The following is a 19,942-nucleotide window of genomic DNA, read 5'->3' as shown; positions in this document are numbered from 1 at the left end:
TCCTGCATTGGCAGGTGTGTTCTTTACCACTAGTGTCACCTGGGAAGCCCATAGATTCCATATATATGCATTAATATACAGTATTTCTGTCTTACTTCACTCTTTATAATAGGCTTTAGGTTCATCCACTGCATTAGAACTGACTCAAATTCATTCCTTCTTGTAGCTGAGTAATAGTCCATTTTATATATGTACTACAGTTTCTTCATTCATCTGTCGATGGACATCTAGGTTGCTTCCACGGTCTACTACTGTAAATAGTGCTGTGATGAACAGCCTACAAGGTTGCTGTTGTTGAGTTGCTAAGTCATGTCTGACTCTTTGTGACCCTGTGGACTGTAGCCCACCAGGCTCCTCTGACCATGGGATTTCCCAGGCAAGAATACTAGAGTGAGTTGCCATTTCCTTCTCCAGGAGATCTTCCCAACCCAGGGGTTGAACTCACACTTCCTGCATTGCAGGTGGATTCTTTGCCCTTGAGCCACTGGTAGAGCCCTTCCATGCACAAGACTTTTGTCTATTTGTTTTGTCTTTTGCATAGTTTATGTTTGAAATAAAATTGACCTATCTTTTTTATGTTTCTAGATTTTGACGTTGGTGCATAAGTTTTCCTCACTCCCAGATTATAAAAGAATTCATTCATATTTCTTTTGGCATATATATATATTTACCTTTATATCTGTGACCCATTTGGAAATTGTATTAGAATAAGTTTTAAGAGTGAACTCAATTTTATCTTTTTCCATATGACTGTCATATTATCCAGCCTTTTATTAAAAAGTGTATTTTTTCCCACTGCTTTGAGATGCCACCTTCCTGTATACCACCACTTGCATTTCTGGAATTTCTGTTTTCTTCCTTTGATCAGTCACTCTGTTCATATTATCTCTCTTGTTTAAAAAAAACTCTGATCTTGATTTCTAACATATTTTACTTTCAGTAGTACCTTCACTGTTACCCCTATTTCTACCCCTTATCTATACAGCTACCACTAATAGCAATGCAAGAAGTTATATTTTTTTTAAATTAAGCACATTAACCACTGGTACTTCATTTCACCCATATCAGTGAAGTGGGCAAGGAGGGCACAGGGTTTCCTTTTACAGACTATACTCCATGGACTTTGTTTCTGCTCTTGTACCATCCCGAGCTTTACTTTTCCACCTATCGTGTTGTGTTGAAATGATCTATTTCTGATCAGTTAAAAATTCATGTGTCAGTTTGGCAGAAACAAACACAATACTGTAAAGCAATTGTCCTTCAATTAAAAATCAGTGAAAGTCGCTCAGTCATGTCCGACTCTGCGACCTCATGGACTATACAGTCTATGGAACTCTCCAGGTCAGAATACTGGAGTGGGTAGCCTTTTCCTTCCCCAGGGGATCTTCCCAACCCAGGGATCAAACCCAGGTCTCCGACACTTCAGACAGATTCTTTACAAGGTGAGCCACAAGGGAAGCCCTCAATGAAAAGTAAATAAATTTAGTTATAAAAGAAAATTCCTGAGTCGTATACATACTTGGAATATAGTAAATGTTCAGTGTTTGTTATTGTTAAACTGAGTGCAGAAGATGAGACATAATTGAATTTAAAGAGTTGCCCAAGACATCTCAGGCAGTGGCTGATGTGGAACCAGAACCCAGATCTTACTTTTCTCAGGCTAGAGCTTGCTTTTTTTACACCACATACTGAGGCAGTGAGACAGGGGAAACATTACGCTGGAAGCCTCTGCCTTGTTTCTCAGAGCTCTGTGTTCTGTCAGTCACAGCAGGGCAGTACACAGCCTCCTGGCAGTCTGTGGAATGGGTTCATTACGCAAAAAAGATGTCTGAGAGAGCCTCTCTGTCAGCTCCAAAAGGCAAAAAAGAGGAAAATGTAAAAGAAGTATAAACTTTTGTCAAAAGACCACTTTGGCATATTCTGGAGTATGTAATTGTCAAGTAATTCTGCTTTTGTGAATGTGTTAGTCACTCAGTCGTGTCTGACTATTTGCAACCCTTGGACTGCAGCCTACCAGGCTCTTATGTCCATGGAATTTTCCAGGCAAGAATACTGGAGCAGGTTGCCATTTCCTACTCCAGGGCTTCTTCCCAAGCCAGGGATCAAACCTGGGTCTCCTGCATTGCAGGCAGATTCTTTACTTACTAAGCCAACAGGAAAGCTTACACATAACTTTTACATTCAAATTTTCTATATAACTATTCAGCATCCAACCATTTGCTTCCTAATCTCCTATCTGAAAGTATATATTCATCTGAATTCATCTGAATAAAGAACTACAATTCTTCATGTAATACAAATCTATTTGATCAGCTCTGTTTACTGCCAGACTACTGTAGTTCATATGTTACCTATTTTAACATGTGATAAGGTAACCTTACAAGAAAAAATTGTATTAGCTGCGGGTAAAATTACAAAATGTTCACCAGCGGTTTACTTTACACAATACTCTATAAAATAAATATTTTGGAGTTGTTTTGCTTTGTTTTGTTTTCTTTTTCAAAGTTACACAGTCACCCAACTATGGTGAAGTAAAACTCTGTCTTCCCTCTAGAAAAGTATATCATCCTTATTTTGGCTTCTTCCTCTCTGATGACTAAATTGGAACTTCCTCAAAGCTGTAATTCAAAGCCATAGGTGACCTTAAAGAAATGATTTTTTATATGCTACCTTTTATTTTAAGGTAACTTTTCAAATGTGGACTATGCATTACATTATGTTTAGCTGTCAAGCACAGTCTTCATTTGCATTTCTTCCCACTGCTGTAATTTTGAGAACTGGCAGGTGACCAAAGAAGAAGGGGAAAAAGTGCATCTACCATCTAGAGTGAAATGTAGGATTTTTTATTATAATTAAGTAGCATAGATATTCATGATTAGATCAAGGTCAGAGGAGCAGACCATCAGAGCCAAGAACTTAAATGTACAAAGAATTTAAAAATTGCTTTCTAAAGTTTTTTTAATAAAAAAATAAAAAATAAATACAAAATAAAATATAGTAATGGTTATGATCTTTTAAGTTTGGCAATAAACATTTAAAGTAGATCATCTGTTTTATTTTAAAATGTGCACACCTGGTGTGTTTGCCATGCACGTTTAAACTGGAACTTGAAGTCTCGGTTGCATTTTCATTTCAGGTTTTTTTTTCAGCTTCCCAGTTTCTGCTCCTGGTGTAGAAAAGCAATTTGAGGATTATAATGACAATGGATTTTTTAAAAGGCTGAGTCTACACGACACACAATATTATTTGTACAGAAGGCTTGAGTTTCCTATTAAGCCTAATAGATTAATCCAGGAATGTGGTATGATGTTTAGATACAGATGTTTTCAATGGGACTTCCCTCCTGACGCTCGGGGATAGTTACAGTTTGAATGGATAATGGATGCTCCCTCTGCATAGGCAGATACAGCAAAGCTCCTTTTCCTGCCTCCTTACTGGCTCCCTCTCAGTCCACCTTATCAATTAGTTTTATTGTTTCCTCTTTCCTCTGACTAACATTCCATCTATTTCATTGTCCACTCTTTCTCCTTGGCCACCTTTTCTCATTCTTATAGTCTCCTAATGGAGTTGTTCAGTTGTGTCCAACTCTTTGCAACCCCATGGATTGCAGCATTCCAGGTTTCCCTGTCCTTTATTATCTCTCAAAGTTTGCTCAAACTTATGTCCATTGATGCCATCCAACCTTCTCATTCTCTGTTGTCCTCTTCTCCTCCTGCCCTCAGTCTTTCCCAGCATCAGGGTCTTGAGTCAGCTCTTCACATCAGATGGCGAAAGCATTGGAACAGAGCCCTGGAATTTATTCCAGGACCCATTCTTCTCTCTTTACCTCTTTCCTTAAGTGACCCACACCAAGCACTCCATCTCATTTAACTCTCCTCATCTTGAAACTCACATTCCTGACTTCCTATTCACCATTTTCATTTGGTTATCTAGGAGTCATCTCAAATTTAAGCTGACCAAACCTCAACTCTTAATTCATCCCACTGCAAATGTGCTTGTCTTTTCCATCTTCATGTAAGGGGAACAGAAGTAGCATCCCTCAAATCTTCTCATTTCTTCACCCTTTCCCCATGTCAAAATATCCTGTTGATTCTTCAACAACACTTCTCATTCTTTTTTTAACTTTTTATTTTATATTGAAGTATAGGTGATTAGGTGATAGGTGATTAACAATATTGTGTTACAGATGTACAGTGAAGTGATTTAGTTGTACATCTATCTATTCTTTTTCAAATTCTTTTCCCATTTAGGTAGTTATACAATATTGAGTAGAGTTCCCTGTGCTATACAGTAGGTCTCTGTTGGTTATCCACTTTAAATATAGCAGTGTGTCCATTATATGTGATGAAAACTCAGCCATTAAGAAGAATGAAATAATGCCATTTATGGCAGCACGGATGGACTTAGTGATTGTCAGTATATACTGAGTGAAATAAATCAGAAGAGAAAGACAAATATTAAAAATAAATAAATAAATTAAAAAAAAATATGCATTGCTAAAAATCCCCATCTATGTTTTAAATAAAATTAATTTGCATAATGTAAAAAAAAAGACAAATATCATAATGATATCACTTATATGAATCTAATAAAAGATACAAATGAACTTATTTATAAAACTGAAACAGACTAACAAACTTAGAGAGTGGATTTATGGTTACCAGGGAGGAAGGGTTTGGGAGGGGGGTAGTTAGGGGTTTGGCATCGACATGTAAACACATCCCATTCAGTTCACTTCTCTCCTTCCTGGTCTGTGGTCGAGTCATCACTACCTGTTAACTGTCTTCCATCTTTGTCTCTTGTTTTGTAAAATCCATTATGCACGCAACTACCAGAGTTCCAGAGTAACTTTTTTTAAAACGGACATCATATCTTATGTCTACTCTGTGTAAAATTTCTTAATAGTTTCTTATTACATGAAAAATAAACTCCAGATTCCTTACCTTGGCCTGTAAAGTCTGACCCTGACCAACTCTTAGACCTTATTTCCTTCCAGCATTCTGAACTACAGCTTCACTGACCTTTACTGTTTCTGAGCCTCTCCCAGCTAATTTCTACTTCATGACATGCTTGGTATATGCTTCCTCTGGGTCATTTTGCCTATTTCCAATCTACACAACTCTCAATTCAAATTTCAACTCTTTAGGTGTTGTCTACACCCTGCCCCAGGCTTCCCAGCTACAGCAGTGGTATAGAATCCGCCCGTCAATGGAAGAGACACTGGAGATGAAGGTTGGACTCTTGGGTTGAGAATATCTCCTGGAGAAGGAAATGGCAAATCACTCCAGTATCCTTGCCTAGGAAATGCCATGAATGGAAGAGCCTGGTGGGCTACAGTCCATGGGATCACCAAGAGTCTGACATGACTGAGCACGGACATGCACACCTTACTTCTACGGTCTCTATCTTATCACTTCACTTTGTTTCATCATTGAACTCACCTAGTATTTCCCAGCTTGTTTAGTGTCTTCTCAGGGACCTACAGATCTTCTTCACTACTATATTCTTAAGGACCAGGAAAGTTACTGAAACATAGTAGGTATGTAATAAAATATGTTAAATGAATGAATGAATGTTGGCATTCACATTTGTTTGGCATCACTTATGCACAATCACTGCAGATGGTGATTGTAGCCATGAAATTGAAAGACACTTACTCCTTGGAAGGAAAGTTATGACCAACCTAGATAGCATATTAAAAAGCAGAGACATTACTTTGCCAACAAAGCTCCATCTAGTCAAGACTATGGTTTTTCCAGTGGTCATGTATGGATGTGAGAGTTGGACTGTGAAGAAAGCTGAGCACTGAAGAATTGATGCTTTTGAACTGTGGTGTTGGAGAAGACTCTTGAGAGTCCCTTGGACTGCAAGGAGATCCAACCAGTCCATTCTAAAGAAGATCAGCCCTGGGGTTTCTTTGGACAGAATGATGCTAAAGCTGAAACTCCAGTACTTTGGCCACCTCATGCGAAGAGCTGACTCATTGGAAAAGACTCTGATGCTGGGAGGGATTGGGGGCAGGAGGAGAAGGGGATGACAGAGGATGAGATGGCTGGATGGCATCACGACTCGATGGACGTGAGTTTGAGTGAACTCTGGGAGTTGGTGATGGACAGGGAGGCCTGGCGTGCTGCGATTCATGGGGTCGCAAAGAGTCGGACACGACTGAGCGACTGAACTGAACTGATGCATACTTGAAGGGCTAGCTAAAATTTTAGACCTTCTTCATACTTAATCATTTCTTGTTCTTAATCATTTTGTTTTCATTGTTACATATCACCATATCAGATACAATTTTACTTGTTTAAATAAATCCATTTTTCAAAGTGTGTATTTAAGGTAGGCTACTGAAAATTTGGTCCATCAAGCAATGCTTATCATAAATTGTTACTAGTGTGTAACAAAGAAGATAAAGTCACTGGGAGAAAACACAGTACAAGTATTATGGAAAGTTACATCATATATCTGTTGTATTTAATAATCAGATGATCAGGTTTTATATTTTGTATCTTTGTTTTTATGTTATTTCTTAGGTATTTCATTTTATCATACTTCACAACTGTATTGACTATTATAGTTGAGAAATTTAAAAAAAAACTTTCATCTTTTAACACAGCTAATTTCAGAAGCACTAATTCAAACTCCCTTTCTTTAGAAATAATAAGATAGCAATATTAATTATTTAATAAGATTGGAGATATCCATTTATCACACATAAAAGCAGATCCCAATTTTCCTTGAGACATAGTGATTTGCTTATGTGAAGAAGAAATAGTGAGTTTAAAACATTATATTCAATAAAGTCCTGAATTTAAAACATACGAAGGAAATTAGGGAAAATACCTCTGGAAATAATCTTTTATCCTTCAAATAGTTATCATTTAATAATAAAGCCTATTTGAAAGCACAGAGTAACTTGGATCAATGCCAGTAATGACCCTTCTGACTACTTGGTACTGTTTCACAAGAGTTGAGCAGAGAACAGGTTGATGAGCAACTGAAACAGGATCAGAAGGAAGCGTCAGGAAGTTAAGCCTCCAAGCCCAAACCTGTTCAAATTCAGTCTCTAGACTGTTCATCAAGACATTTTTAGTTCTCATCTTACCAAAACCTTAAGTAAACTAATTGAAATAGCTGAGAAAGTTTCCTAATAGAGCAGTTCTTCCTCTAATAGTAAAGAGATGTCCCAATTATTTCATTGTTAAGGGACACAAACCTTGGCCACTCACAGGGATGTCTTTCTCCTCTGGACTTCTCAGTTCTGAGGGCCTTTCATCCAAGTCTGGCCACAGTGACTACAAGGCAAGAGTGACAATAGATATGAGCCTGTATCCTGTCAGCAATTATCCCGACATACTTCCACTTGACCTCAACACACTTCACAGAGGCAGCCAAAGAGCCTCTGCTGTAATCATTCTTGGTCACTACCAATTTGGGCTGGATTTGATTCAGTGACTTAGAGGTGAAAGGCTCCATATTCAATTACCAGGTCCCCAGCTTCCTCAATTAATCAAAGACTGACATAATAGGTCTATTACAACTCTTAAAGAAAAGACCAGATCCAATCTATATCATCACTCTATAACCATAAAAAGAAATGAATATTCTTTATTTAAATCTGAAAAACAACACTGTGGCATTTAAATGAACTTGGTTACAATGCATTTCATCTAGAATCTTACTATGGGAAACTTGAACGTATTTAAAATGATGATCAAACTATATACTCTGAGTTTCTAAAGCAGCCTTCTTTGGAGAAACTCAAGCATGTTCCTGTTTATTTCACTATTTATCCTACAGCCATGGTTTGGTGTCTTTGTAATTTAAGGCAAGGTTTATCTGGTCTAAGGGAGTGCTATGAAACATTGTAACAATCATGATGGCACCTCTGAACTGCTAACTAAACCAGGATCTCTTATCTGTCATTGGATTAGGAAGTCCTAATGGAGTCAATGAAAAGGTGAAATTTGAAAGATCATAAAAGAAGCAACAATGAGGTTGCAAATCACTAGCAGTTAAGTGATTGCAAATATCTAAAGCAATAAAATGCTTCTGATGCTAAGCGACAGCCATATAAACCCAGAGGAAACTACTGGAAAAGTCAAAAGCCAGCTAATCTAATCTGAACTTTTGGTGACACTATCAACATATATAAAGTCATTTGAAGAGTTCAAAGTTTAACCTTATGTCTGAAATTCAAGGATAAAGTCAAAGCAGAGAATATATTTCCTTTCATCTACATGTCAAAATAAGAAACCACCTTCTACCTGACAAGGAAAGTGAGGATTATTTATATGGCAATTTATATTAAAAAAAAAAAACAAACAGTACCAGTTCTTTGTGTTAAGGCTGTAAAAGAAAGTTCAGGTTGTCTCATTCATTAATGTGTTAAAGTTAGAGGCTTCTGAGAGATTCTGAAATCTTTTACTTTGGTGCTATATTTTGTCACCTTTCTTCCCTTTTTAATATGCTCCCGTTGATCTTACCTTTTTCATTTTTTACATCGGCTGTCAGGCACCACCTTGGGCTGGTCACCAGGATGCCAGAACCCTCTTCAGAAGCTTGTTCCTTTGAATTCAGCCCCTTGGGTGCTAAAATCTTCTCAATTTACTGCCCTTTATCCTTTCCATTGTTATCTTTCTGATAGATATTTTGGAAAACTGAAAAATATTCCTTTACTAAATACATAATATTTCCAATTATTTGCAGGTTGCTCCCTCCTGACAACATTCAAGGTGTTTGTTAATGCACTGAAAATATGTTGTCTGCAGTATTGCCACCTTGGTGGAGGTGTGACAAGCTGGTTGGACCATGCCAAGGAAAAAAATGGCAGGCGCTACAGTGAGCTCCTTGTGGAAGACCCAAAATTTTTCTTCAGCCTTCTGCCACTCTTTATTTTTCAGCTCCTCTACAAAATGTGCATTATGCAGGTGAAGAAAGATAACTAATACTACCCACAGAAACAGTATAATGATTGCATGATAACATTACAAGTAGACATTTCTTTTCACCCCAACAAGTGTTTCCCATATACTTTGCTAGGATGTTAACCTATAAATGTTTCTAATCATTACAGGCTCTAGCTTTTAAGGACTAAGTGGAGTCAGGTATAAGCATTCCAGAGGAGGATCTGAGTGTGGCATTTTTCCTGTAGAACTGCAAGTGTCTGCCAGTAGGTGCGGACATGGCAAACAATACTTTACAGAATTTCCAAGGCTTGTGAGTAACTTGGAAAAATACGAGCTCTATGGGCAATGATGGGCTTCCAGGTAGTGCTGCTGCCGCTAAGTCGCTTCAGTCTTGTCTGACTCTTAGTGACCCCATTGTCTGTAGCCTACCAGGTACCTCCACCCATGGGGTTTTCCAGGCAAGAGTACTGGAGTGGGGTGCCATTGCCTTCTCCACAGGTGGTACTAGTGGTAAAGAATTCACCTGCCAATGTGGGAGATGTAAGAGATAGAGAGTTCAATCCCTGGGTCAGGAAGTTCCCCTGGAGAAGGACATGGCCTCCCAGCCCAGTATTCTTGCCTGGAGAATCCCATGGACAGAGGAGCCTGGTGGGCTATAGTCCATGGCGTCACAAAGAGTCAGACATGACTGAGCGTCTGAGAAACAGAAATGGAGATAAATTAACTTTGCTTTCCTTCTTGACCAAGCTTTTAAAAACTGGTATTAACAAGTAGCTAAATTGGCTGATTCAGTTATGAAGAAATGATTATAAAAATCTTTGAAGAAATTTGAAACTCTTCATTACTAACATCTAACTTGGAATTAGATGGCTAATGAGTGAGTTAAATCATAGAATAGTAGATTCTATGATCTATAGATCTAGAAGAAAATCTTAGCGATTAACTTACTCAATTCCTTCATTTGTTGAAGAGGAAACTGAGGCTTGAAAAAAATTAAGTGATTTGGGGTTAGTAGGTCAAACAGTGAATAGCAGTGAAAGAAATGACAGAATCTTATCTTCTGACTCTTAGTAAAACTCTTGCTCCTCTAAACCAGGGGTCAGCAAATTACTACCTGCAAACCAAATCCAGCCCATTGCCCTTTTCATATATCCTGTAAGGTAAGAAGGTTTTTGCATTTTCATATGATTTTTAAAAATAAAAACAAATAATATGTTGCAGCACATTATAATTATAATTGTGTGCACAATTATAATTATAAATTGTATGAAATTCAAAATGAGGTGTCCATAGAAAACAAACAACAAATTTATGATTACCAAAGGGAAAGGGCAGTAAGGATAAATTAGGAGCTTGGGATTAACATATACACTCTACTGGGTGGTGCTAGTGGTAAAGAACCTGCCTGCCAGTGCAGGAGATGTAAGAGACATGGGTTCAATCCCTGGCTCTGGAAGATCCCCCACAGGACAGCATGGCAACCCACTCAAGTATTCTTACCTGTGAAATCCCATGGACAGAGGAGCCTAGCAGGGTACAGTCCATAGGGTCGCACAGAGTCAGACACTGCTGAAGCGACTTAGCATGCATGCAGTGCTATAGATAACCAACAAGGCCTTATCTAACACAAGGAACTACATTCAGTAGTGATTACCCCAATAACCTATAAGGGAAAAGAATCTGAACAAGTGTCGGGTTGGCCAAAAGGTTCATTTGGGTTTTTTATAACATCTTATGGGAAAACCTGAATGAACTTTGGCCAATCCTATATATATATATATATATATATAGAGAGAGAGAGAGAGAGAGAGAGAGAGAGAGAGAGAAACAGAGACACACAGAGAGAGAGAGAGCACAGAGAAAGTAATGGCACCCCACTCCAGTACTCTTGCCTGGAAAATCCCATGGACAGAGGAGCCTGGAAGGCTGCAGTCCATGGGGTTGCTGAGGGTCAGACATGACTGAGTGACTTCACTTTCACTTTTCACTTTCATGCATTGGAGAAGGAAATGGCAACCCACTCCAGTGTTCTTGCCTGGAGAATCCCAGGGACAGGGGAGCCTGGTGGGCTGCTGTCTATGGGGTTGCACAAAGTCAGACATGACTGAAGTGACTTAGCAGCAGCCTATATATATACATACATATATATATATATAGAGAGAGAGAGAGAGAGAGTATGAAGTGAAGTGAAAGTCTCTCAGTCATGTCTGACTCTTTGCAACCCCATGGACTATACAGTCCATGGAATTCTCCACGCCGGAATACTGGAGTGGATAGCCTTTCGCTTCTCCACAGGATCTTTCCAACCCAGGGATAGAACCCAGATCCCTCACATTACAGGCAGATTCTTTACCTGCTGAGCCACAGCAGAAGCCCAAGAATACTGGAGTGGGTAGCCTATCCCTTCTCCAGCGTATCTTCCTGACCCAGGACTCAAACTGAGGTCTCCTGCATTGCAGGCAAATTCTTTACAACGGAGCTATCAGAGCACCCCCATATATTGAGTGTATATATATTGAATCACTTTGCTGTACACTTGAAAGTAGTACAACGTTATAAATCAACTCTACTTTGATTAAAAAAAAAAAAAGAAAATACAGTTGTTAGAAAAGAATAAGTATAGGATTTCTCTTTGTTTAGAAGGATCCTGCCAGCAACTAGAATAAAAGCCTCTTCTTCAAAAGAAAAAAAAATTCAGCGTTCATAAATACAGCTTATTGGAACACAGTCTTATGTTCGTTTGTAATAGTATGTCTGTTTATGCATGCAAACAGTAGAGTTGAGTAGTTGCCACAGAATCCACACATGGCAATATTGTCTATCTGGCCTTTTACAGAAAAGCTTGCTGACCCTTGTTCTAAACAATACATGAAAACTAGGCTGATTTAGTAGATTCAACCTCTCTCTTGACTCCACAATAATAGATGGTGCAAAAATACAAAAATACCACCTCTATATATGAACATTAATATTATAAAAAATCTTAAGATGAAGACATTGATCATGAGTACAAAATTGCTAACTGGCCCATGGGCAGCCTTGAACCTTCTGTGCAAATAGCACGAATTCTTGATTCTTACCCCATAATTTAGTGACCCCTTCTGTTTCTTTTGACTAAATCTAACCCTTCTCTGAAAACTGTCATATATTTTAAAATTTGACATAAATTATAATAAACTTTGATAAACTAATTTTAAGCATATCACCACATCTAGATGCCTACTCTGTTGCAAAGAACAAACACTAATGTCATTGACCACCTATAGAGCCTCTAAAGGATGACTTCACAGTGTCTTAAGTCAACCCCCACAGCATGCCTCAGAACTGATTTTGTTATCCTAGATCTGAGTCTCAGAGACATTAAGTGACTTGCAATTTGCTCTTGGTTGCCCTACTAGCAATATGGCAACATGGCTGTCCCAACCCAGGGCGGGTATCAGTGCCCACACTTTGCTGTTACCAACTATGCCTCTCTTGCATTTGGGTTAAAAACCCTTATACAGGGCTTCCCTGATGGTTCAGTGGTGAAGAATCTGCCTGCCAATGCAGGAGACATGGATTCGACCTCTGATCAGGGAAGATCCCACATGCCTCAGGGCAACTAAGCCCATGCACTACAACTATGGAGCCTGTTCTCTAGAGCCTGGGAGCCGCGGCTACTGAGCCCACATGCCTCAGCTGCTGCAGCCTGGGTGCCTTAGAGCCCATGCTCCACCAGAGAAGAAGCCGCTGCCATGAGAAGCCCGAGCACCGCAACGAGAGTAGCCCCTGCACGTGGCCACCAGAGAAAAGCAACAAAGCCACGAAGACCCAGAGCAGCCAAAACTATGATAAATAAATAGATAAAATTATACTTTAAAAAAATCCCTGTACAATGAACTCCCTGGGCAGTCCAGTGGTTAAGACTCTGTGCAGGAGTCATGGGTTTGATCCCTGGTCAAGGAAATAAGATCCTGTATGCCAGGCGGTGCAGCCAAAAGTTAATTAAAAAAATCCCTGTACAGACTATACAGGTTCCAAAATCATATACAGTAATGTTATGCCAGAAACTCCAGAGAAAATGGTTAGAATATACTTCTCAAGGGAGGCCGATGAAACTTCCGCTGGGATAGGCTGGTGTTAGATTTTTGCCTCCAGATGAAATAATCACCAGTATAAAGGAGATCAAAGCACCAAGAATAAAACATCATAGCATGCCATATTTTAAATTTAGTAGCAATTATTGACCTTCAGTTCCAAGACATACATTTAAAATATGTTGATATTAAGGCCGCTGATGTTGCCATTTGACATTACTGGCCATTCAGAGGTGAAAATGAATCTCTATTGACAGCAATTATTCCTGAATACTCAGAGGCTTGTATGAAATAAGAGTATTTAAAATTTTAAAAGGAGATGATTTCAGAACTTGAGGCAGAAGCAGAAACGATTTCAAGCTTTCAAGACATTGGAGCCTTTTCTTAGATTAGGCAATATATGAATATTGCTTCACTAAAGATTAATCATACATTTGCCACATTATTAAGTTAACAGGTTTCTGTGTCTGTGATTCATGCTGATAATAACTTTATTCCTATTAACAATAATTCTCGTTTGAAATCAGTAACAGAAACTTCCAAGTTATGCTGAGAGCCTCTCAGTCTTAGAGGAGCTCTGCTGCCAGCACTTTTTCTTTAAAAAATCATTCATTTTCCTCTGATTAAGGAAGAAACTTAATATTTTGATGGAACTAAGGCAGAACTAGCTAATGTTCCCTTTTCTCTTGCTGTCTTTACCCAACTATAACAATCCTGTTTACTATCCCAAGGGTCAAATTCAAGATGGGAAGATAAATTATCACAAGGACATATTTTATATAGATCAAAAAAAAAAAAAAAATCTCAGTGAAAATGTAGTTCATCCCTGGATGGAGGCAGTTAATAGAGCAAAAGGCTCATTTTATAATCGGTGGAATTGTTAGCAACGGTACTGACTTATGACTCTGCTTCTCCTTATGCTTCTCAAGTTGCACAACCTGATAATTAGAGAAGGAGATAGTGAAGGTTTCAAACAAGAAGTTATCACCTGGATGTTTGAGCCAGGTTGCTCTCCCAGGATGGGGGTAAAGCAGCAGTCCTAATGAAGTTAACACACTGTAAGAAAAAAAAAAAAAATGGAGACTCCATCCCTTAAGGACAAAACTTGGGTTGACTTTCTCACCAAGCCAATTAGTAGCTTTGTGTGCCACTGGGAATTAAAGAAATACTCTGTGCTGCTAATGATAATGACAAAGATGTGATTATTGCAACAAAGCTCATGAAGTGAGAAGATACACCTTTCCTGTGACACTGTGCTTTATTTCTGACCTAACAGTTGTAACCTAACAAAGGGTTTGGAGCACATGAAGAGACTCCAAGTTAATGTCAGAGTTTTAGTTAGTATTGGGATTTATTTTAAAAATGAAATTCTGACACTACGTTGAGGGTTTGCAGTGGGGCAGAAGTATTGTTAATTGTTGTAGGTTCTTTTGCATGTTTGTTTTTAATTTCTTCTACTTTATTGTGCAACTTTTTTCATGGAATTACCTTTTTGGTCCTCTAGTGCTTCACAATTAGTTTAAAAGGAAGGGAATGGCATCCTACTCCAGTACTCTTGCCTGGAAAATCCCATGAATGGAGGAGCCTGGTGGGCTGCAGTCCATGGGGTCACTGAGAGTTGGACACGACTCAGTGACTTCACTTTCACTTTTCACTTTCATGCATTGGAGAAGGAAATGGCAACCCACTCCAGTGTTCTTGCCTGGAGAATCCCAGGGATGGGGGAGCCTGGTGGGCTGCCATCTATGGGGTCACACAGAGTCGCAAGACTGAAGCAACTTAGCAGCAGCAGCAGCAGTGCTTCACAATTAGTTTAAAAGGAGAGTATAGACGCAAGTCTGTTTTCTCTCCTTTTTTCTCATTTTACTTGCCATATTAAAAACAAGACCAATCCAGGGAGCCTATAAATATAGCCTACAACAAGTAATGGTTTTTTATACTGGGCCTATCTTCTTAGGGAAAAATCATTCTTACTTATTCTGCTACCAGACTCAATGCTAAAGGATATACTAGCCACAATCTATTGTTTATGAGTGAAAAGAAAGTCTTAATACTTTCTGCTGGCTTTCACTTTATTGTTGGGTAAAACAAAAACTTTACTTGCTGATATGCAATATTTGTTACCTGATTTCTTATGTGTCATCTGAGGCACAAAATTAGGGTCTTTGCTACTTTTCCAAGGAAAATTAAGAAGAAAGACTAGATGACAAAAGATTCATCATAAAGAATCAGTAGCATTGTCAATAGACTAAACAGAACTCCTACTGACCTTTGTCAGCTCATAATCATGACCTTAAAGACATGGGGAATGTCCAGCTTATCTGTCACAGAGTACAGGCAAGGGACAAGGCATCTGGCACAGGACTCTTCCTCTAAAGTTAAACCACTCTCTTTTTCTCTTTTTTGAAATCATTTTATTTATTTATTTATTCATTTATTTTGGCCTCACCATGGGGCATCTGGGATCCTAGCTCCCCAACCAGAGACCAAACCCACACACACCCCCTGCATTGGAAGCTCAGAGTGTTAACCACTGGACCACCGGGGAAGTCTTAAACCACTGTCTTAAGGCATGGCTCTTTCCCTGTTGAAAAGCAGATTCCTTCAGGATATTATCTGCAGATCGTGAATTCCAATCTTAATCTGCATGGATCACTTCTGCCAGTTTCAGTCATAAATGTCACCAGTATCCTACCACTACTCATTCTGGCTCCTTTTATGGAATATTTCAGCACCTGCCTGCTTCCCTTTAAGAGAGATGGCTCTTTTCTGTCAGCATGCATTCGTAAGTACAACTTACCATTTCTAGTAAGTGGTTTGTAACTTTTTTTTAATTAGAGGGTAATTACTTTTCAATATTGTGCTGATTTCTGCCCTGCATCATCATGAATCAGCTACAGGTCTACATATGCCCCCTCCCTCTTAATCCTCCCTGCCACCTTCCATACCACTGTAGGTGGTTACAGAGCCTGGGTTGAACTCCTTGTGTTACACAGCAAATTCCCGCTGGCTGTCTGTTTTACGTATGGTACACTGTATGTTTCCATGCTACTCTCAATTCATCCCACCCTCTCCATCCCACACTAAAATAAGAAACACTGTACAAGGCTCTAAGTTAGCTATGTGCTCTGGAGTAGAGTCTGATTTTGACAAATTAGGAAGAAGGTACATTCAAGAGTATTGATGTCCATTTTCTCAAGTCTCTACATGGACATCAGTGTTCTATTTTCTTCCTATCCTTTTATGCTTCTCGGAAGACACACCTGATATAAAGACTCGGCGAAATTTTCAGTGCCACCAAATGACCTCTCCCTCTTCATGTAAAACAGTCTCTACTCCTAAGTTGATGCTGAGAATGCTTTTAAAAATTCACACAGGTAAGCAATAATACTTGGGAGGAATTAACTTCTGAACCAGCAAAAAAAAAATTATTATAAGTTAGTACTGTGATTCAGTTTCAGTACAGTATTTCTTCCAATAGTAAGGTGTGCAACAATAATTTTCAAACAATTTTTCCACCTTGAGATATAATTGATGTTGTTCAGTTGCTAAGTCATGTCCAACTCTTTGGGATTTCATGGACTGCAGCACGCCAAGCTTCCCTGTCTTTCATTTAAAATTTTAATTTTTTAAAAATCATAAATAGTTTCATAGATATAAAATTTCACATACAAATAAGAAAGAAAGTGAAGTCGCTCAGTCGTGTCTGACTATTTGCTGCCCCGTGGACTGTAGCCTACCAGGCTCCTCAGTCCATGGGATTTTCCGGGCAAGAATACTGGAGTGGGTTGCCATTTCCTTCTCCAGGGGATCTTCCCCACCCAGGGATAGAACCTGGGTCTCCCACATTGTAGGCAGATGCTTTACCATCTGAGCTACCAGGGAAGCCCATGTACAAATAAAGTCTACTTATATTCGTATATTCTCTCTATTCCTTTGGGTGTCTATTTATTTACATGTTCTTAAAGAATTATCCTTCCATTTTAAAAATAAAGATTCAGTCTCTCAGTCGTGCCCAACTCTTTGCAAGCCCATAGACTGGAGCACACCAGGCTTCCCTGTCCTTCACTATATTCCAGAGTTTTCTCAAACTCACATCCATTGAATCGGCCATGCTACCCAACCATCTCATTTTCTGTCATCCCTTCTCCTCCTGCTCTCAGTCTCTCCCAGCATCAGGGTCTTTTCCAATCAGTCAGCTCTTCGCATTGGGAGGCCAAAGTATTGAGCTTCGGCTTCAGCATCAGTCTCTCCAGTGAGTATTGAGGGTTGATTTCCTTTAGGATTGACTGGTTTGATCTCCTTGCTGTGCAAGGGACTCTCAAGAGTCTTCTCCAACACCATAATTCAAAAGCATCAAATGTGTGAGTTTAAGGTACACAATGTTATAAATTGATACCATTCTATATTGCAAAATATTTATGACAATAAGGGTAGTTAACACATCCTTGACCTCATATAATTGCTACCTTATTGTTGTTATGGTCTTCTCTCAATTTTTTAAAGTGAAAAAAATGTAGGACATCTTACACAGATTCCATCCCTGGATCAGGCAGATCCTCTGAAGAAGGAAATGGCAACCCACCCAAGCATTCTTCCTGGAAAATTCCATGGACAAAGGAGCCTGGTGGGCTACAGTTCATAGGGCGGCAAAGAGTTGGACACGACTGAACACTGACCTCATTATTATCATGTTGTTGTTGTTGATATGGTCTACTCTCAATTTTTTAAAGTGAAAAAAATGTAGGACTTCTTACTCAGAACACAATCTATAGAGGGTAAAGTAAAATTTCTGCCAATGAAATGGGAGAGGAGGAGCATTCTGGTGACATTCTCCTCTGCCTCGCTGTGGTCCCCCAGGCACTGCCAGGGAACAAGAAGATAAGAAACAGGAAACCCAAGCTCATCTGATGACCAGAGATTGGGGTCTCAGCCCCTGCTCTGCTGCTGAGCTGTTCCTGGGTGACTTGGGAAAGCCACTTAATTTTGTCTTCTAGTTCATTTTTTTTTTAATTGAGGGCCATACCTGAGATAAATGTTGGAACCCTTTGTTCTGTAAAACGTTTGAAATCATTCAAGGTGATAATAGCTCCTAGAACACAGTTAGGGCACAGAATGGAAGCTCTATAAATATTAGCTAATACTAAGTCATCGTTTGCATGGGCAGGTCTAATTGTTTGGTGAGGATAAACAGAAAGCAGAGGAAGTTTGAAACTCTTAAGAAATAGCATGCAATGGCAACATTATGTCTTATCATCTACTTGAGAAATAATTTCATTGAGAGTCAAGGCCAGGCATCTGGAAGTTTCTTTTCTTTTGGTTCAGTTCAGTTCAGTTGCTCTGACTTTGCAACCCTGTGAACTGCAGCACGCCAGGCCTCCCTGTCTATCACCAACTCCTGGAGTTCACCCAAACCCATGTCCATTGAGTCAGTGATGCCATCCAACCATCTCACCCTCTGTTGTCCCCTTCTCCTCCTGTCTTCAATCTTTCCCAGCATCAGGGTCTTTTCAAATGAGTCATCTCTTCATGTCAGTTGGCCAGAGTATTGGAGTTTCAGCTTCAACATCAATCCTTCCAATGAACACCCAGGACTGATCTCCTTTAGGATGGATTGGTTGGATCTCCTTGCAGTTCAAGGGACTCTCAAGAGTCTTCTCCAACACCACAGTTCAAAAGCATCAATTCTTTGGTGCTCTGGTTGTTATTCTTAAAACCTTTGTAGAGATCTGTGAAGACAATGCAGTCTTCTGGCAACCCATTATTATATATATATTTTTTGCTGTTTCTCTGTTTATAGAAGTTACATTTTAGCATATGTGCCTCCTGTTATTTACCAGAGCCATCAACAAGATCACTCCAGACCACATCACAGAGTAGATTTGTTTTTAGAAAGAACTCAAAGTGACTAAACTCAGTTTATCTTTAATTGTAGAGGTCTTCAGTACAAAATATTTTTTGATTTATTCTGTAAGCCAGTAACCCTGACATTATTTATTGTTATAGGTTTAGACAAACTATAAAACTTAATAGGTTTTAACAATCCTTAAATCTTACAAACTGCTTTTTTTTTTTTTTTTGGTCTGCTAGTATAGAAATCCAAACCAGTATTTAGTGAATGTCCAGCGCTCTTTGAGGATACAAAAGAAAAGTAAGATTTTGTACATACCCTCAGCAAGTGTACTATTAAAATATAATGAATGCAGAACAACGTGGGGGTAAATTTGTATTGCAAAATGCCAGAATTCTTGGCAGTCCTGTACAAAATCATGAAAATTCAGTCTAAGCTTCTGAATTATGCTTTCTTACTAAAAAAATTTTAAATTGGGTTACTTTAGAGAAATATGGTATACAATATGGATGAAAGAACTACTTTTTAAAATCCTTCCTGTGAATTCCCTGGCAGTCCAATGGTTAGCTTTCACTAACGAGGGCCCGGGTGAGGACTCAGGTATATTCTCTGGTCGGGGAACTAAGATCTTGCAAGCCACGTGGCATGGCCAAAATAAAATAAAATAAAATAAAATCCTTCCTGAGTAAAAGCAATCTTAAATTCACTTGAAATATGAGCACTTTCTCTTGGACAATTCTCCAGTCTCACATATTTGAAAGCATGCCTATTCTTAAAGAAGTGTATGTGGTTTTTCTGGAGGAAGGAAGGTTAGGTAGAGTTATCTGATATATTATTTGATGTTAACGAACTAAATATTCCCTGGGAAGGTTGGTAACAGACTTAGTGGGCAGGAAGAAAAGGAAAAAAACTAGATTCATCTAAAAAATCTGAGCTATATCCTTCTGAGTACAAATTACTGAATTCAATTGTTTCTAAGCCAGACTCCATTCATTTGTTCATTTACATAGTTGCTCACTTATTTGCATAATATTTTGCTCTGGGGAAATAAAGAGGTGTGCTGATATGTATCTTTTTAACTAGATGTTTGCTTAAGTTTTCCATAT

At 38.8% G+C, this 19,942-nt stretch overlaps 1 protein-coding gene across 1 annotated transcript in view; it reads left to right on the top strand.

Moving 5' to 3' along the window:
• The window catches only part of SLC15A5 (solute carrier family 15 member 5), a 95,057-nt gene that overhangs the window by 19,221 nt on the left and 55,894 nt on the right, over positions 1-19,942 (top strand). Inside the window, 2 exon segments of the mRNA XM_040233901.1 lie at positions 8,710-8,930; positions 15,584-15,770. Of these exon segments, the coding sequence (XP_040089835.1) occupies positions 8,710-8,930; positions 15,584-15,770 (408 nt within the window).

This window comes from Oryx dammah, unplaced genomic scaffold (assembly GCF_014754425.2).
Source record: "Oryx dammah isolate SB20612 unplaced genomic scaffold, SCBI_Odam_1.1 HiC_scaffold_29, whole genome shotgun sequence".
NCBI lineage: Eukaryota > Metazoa > Chordata > Mammalia > Artiodactyla > Bovidae > Oryx > Oryx dammah.
The sequence above is the reverse complement of the archived record's forward strand: the minus strand, read 5'-3'. Positions and strand labels throughout refer to the sequence as shown.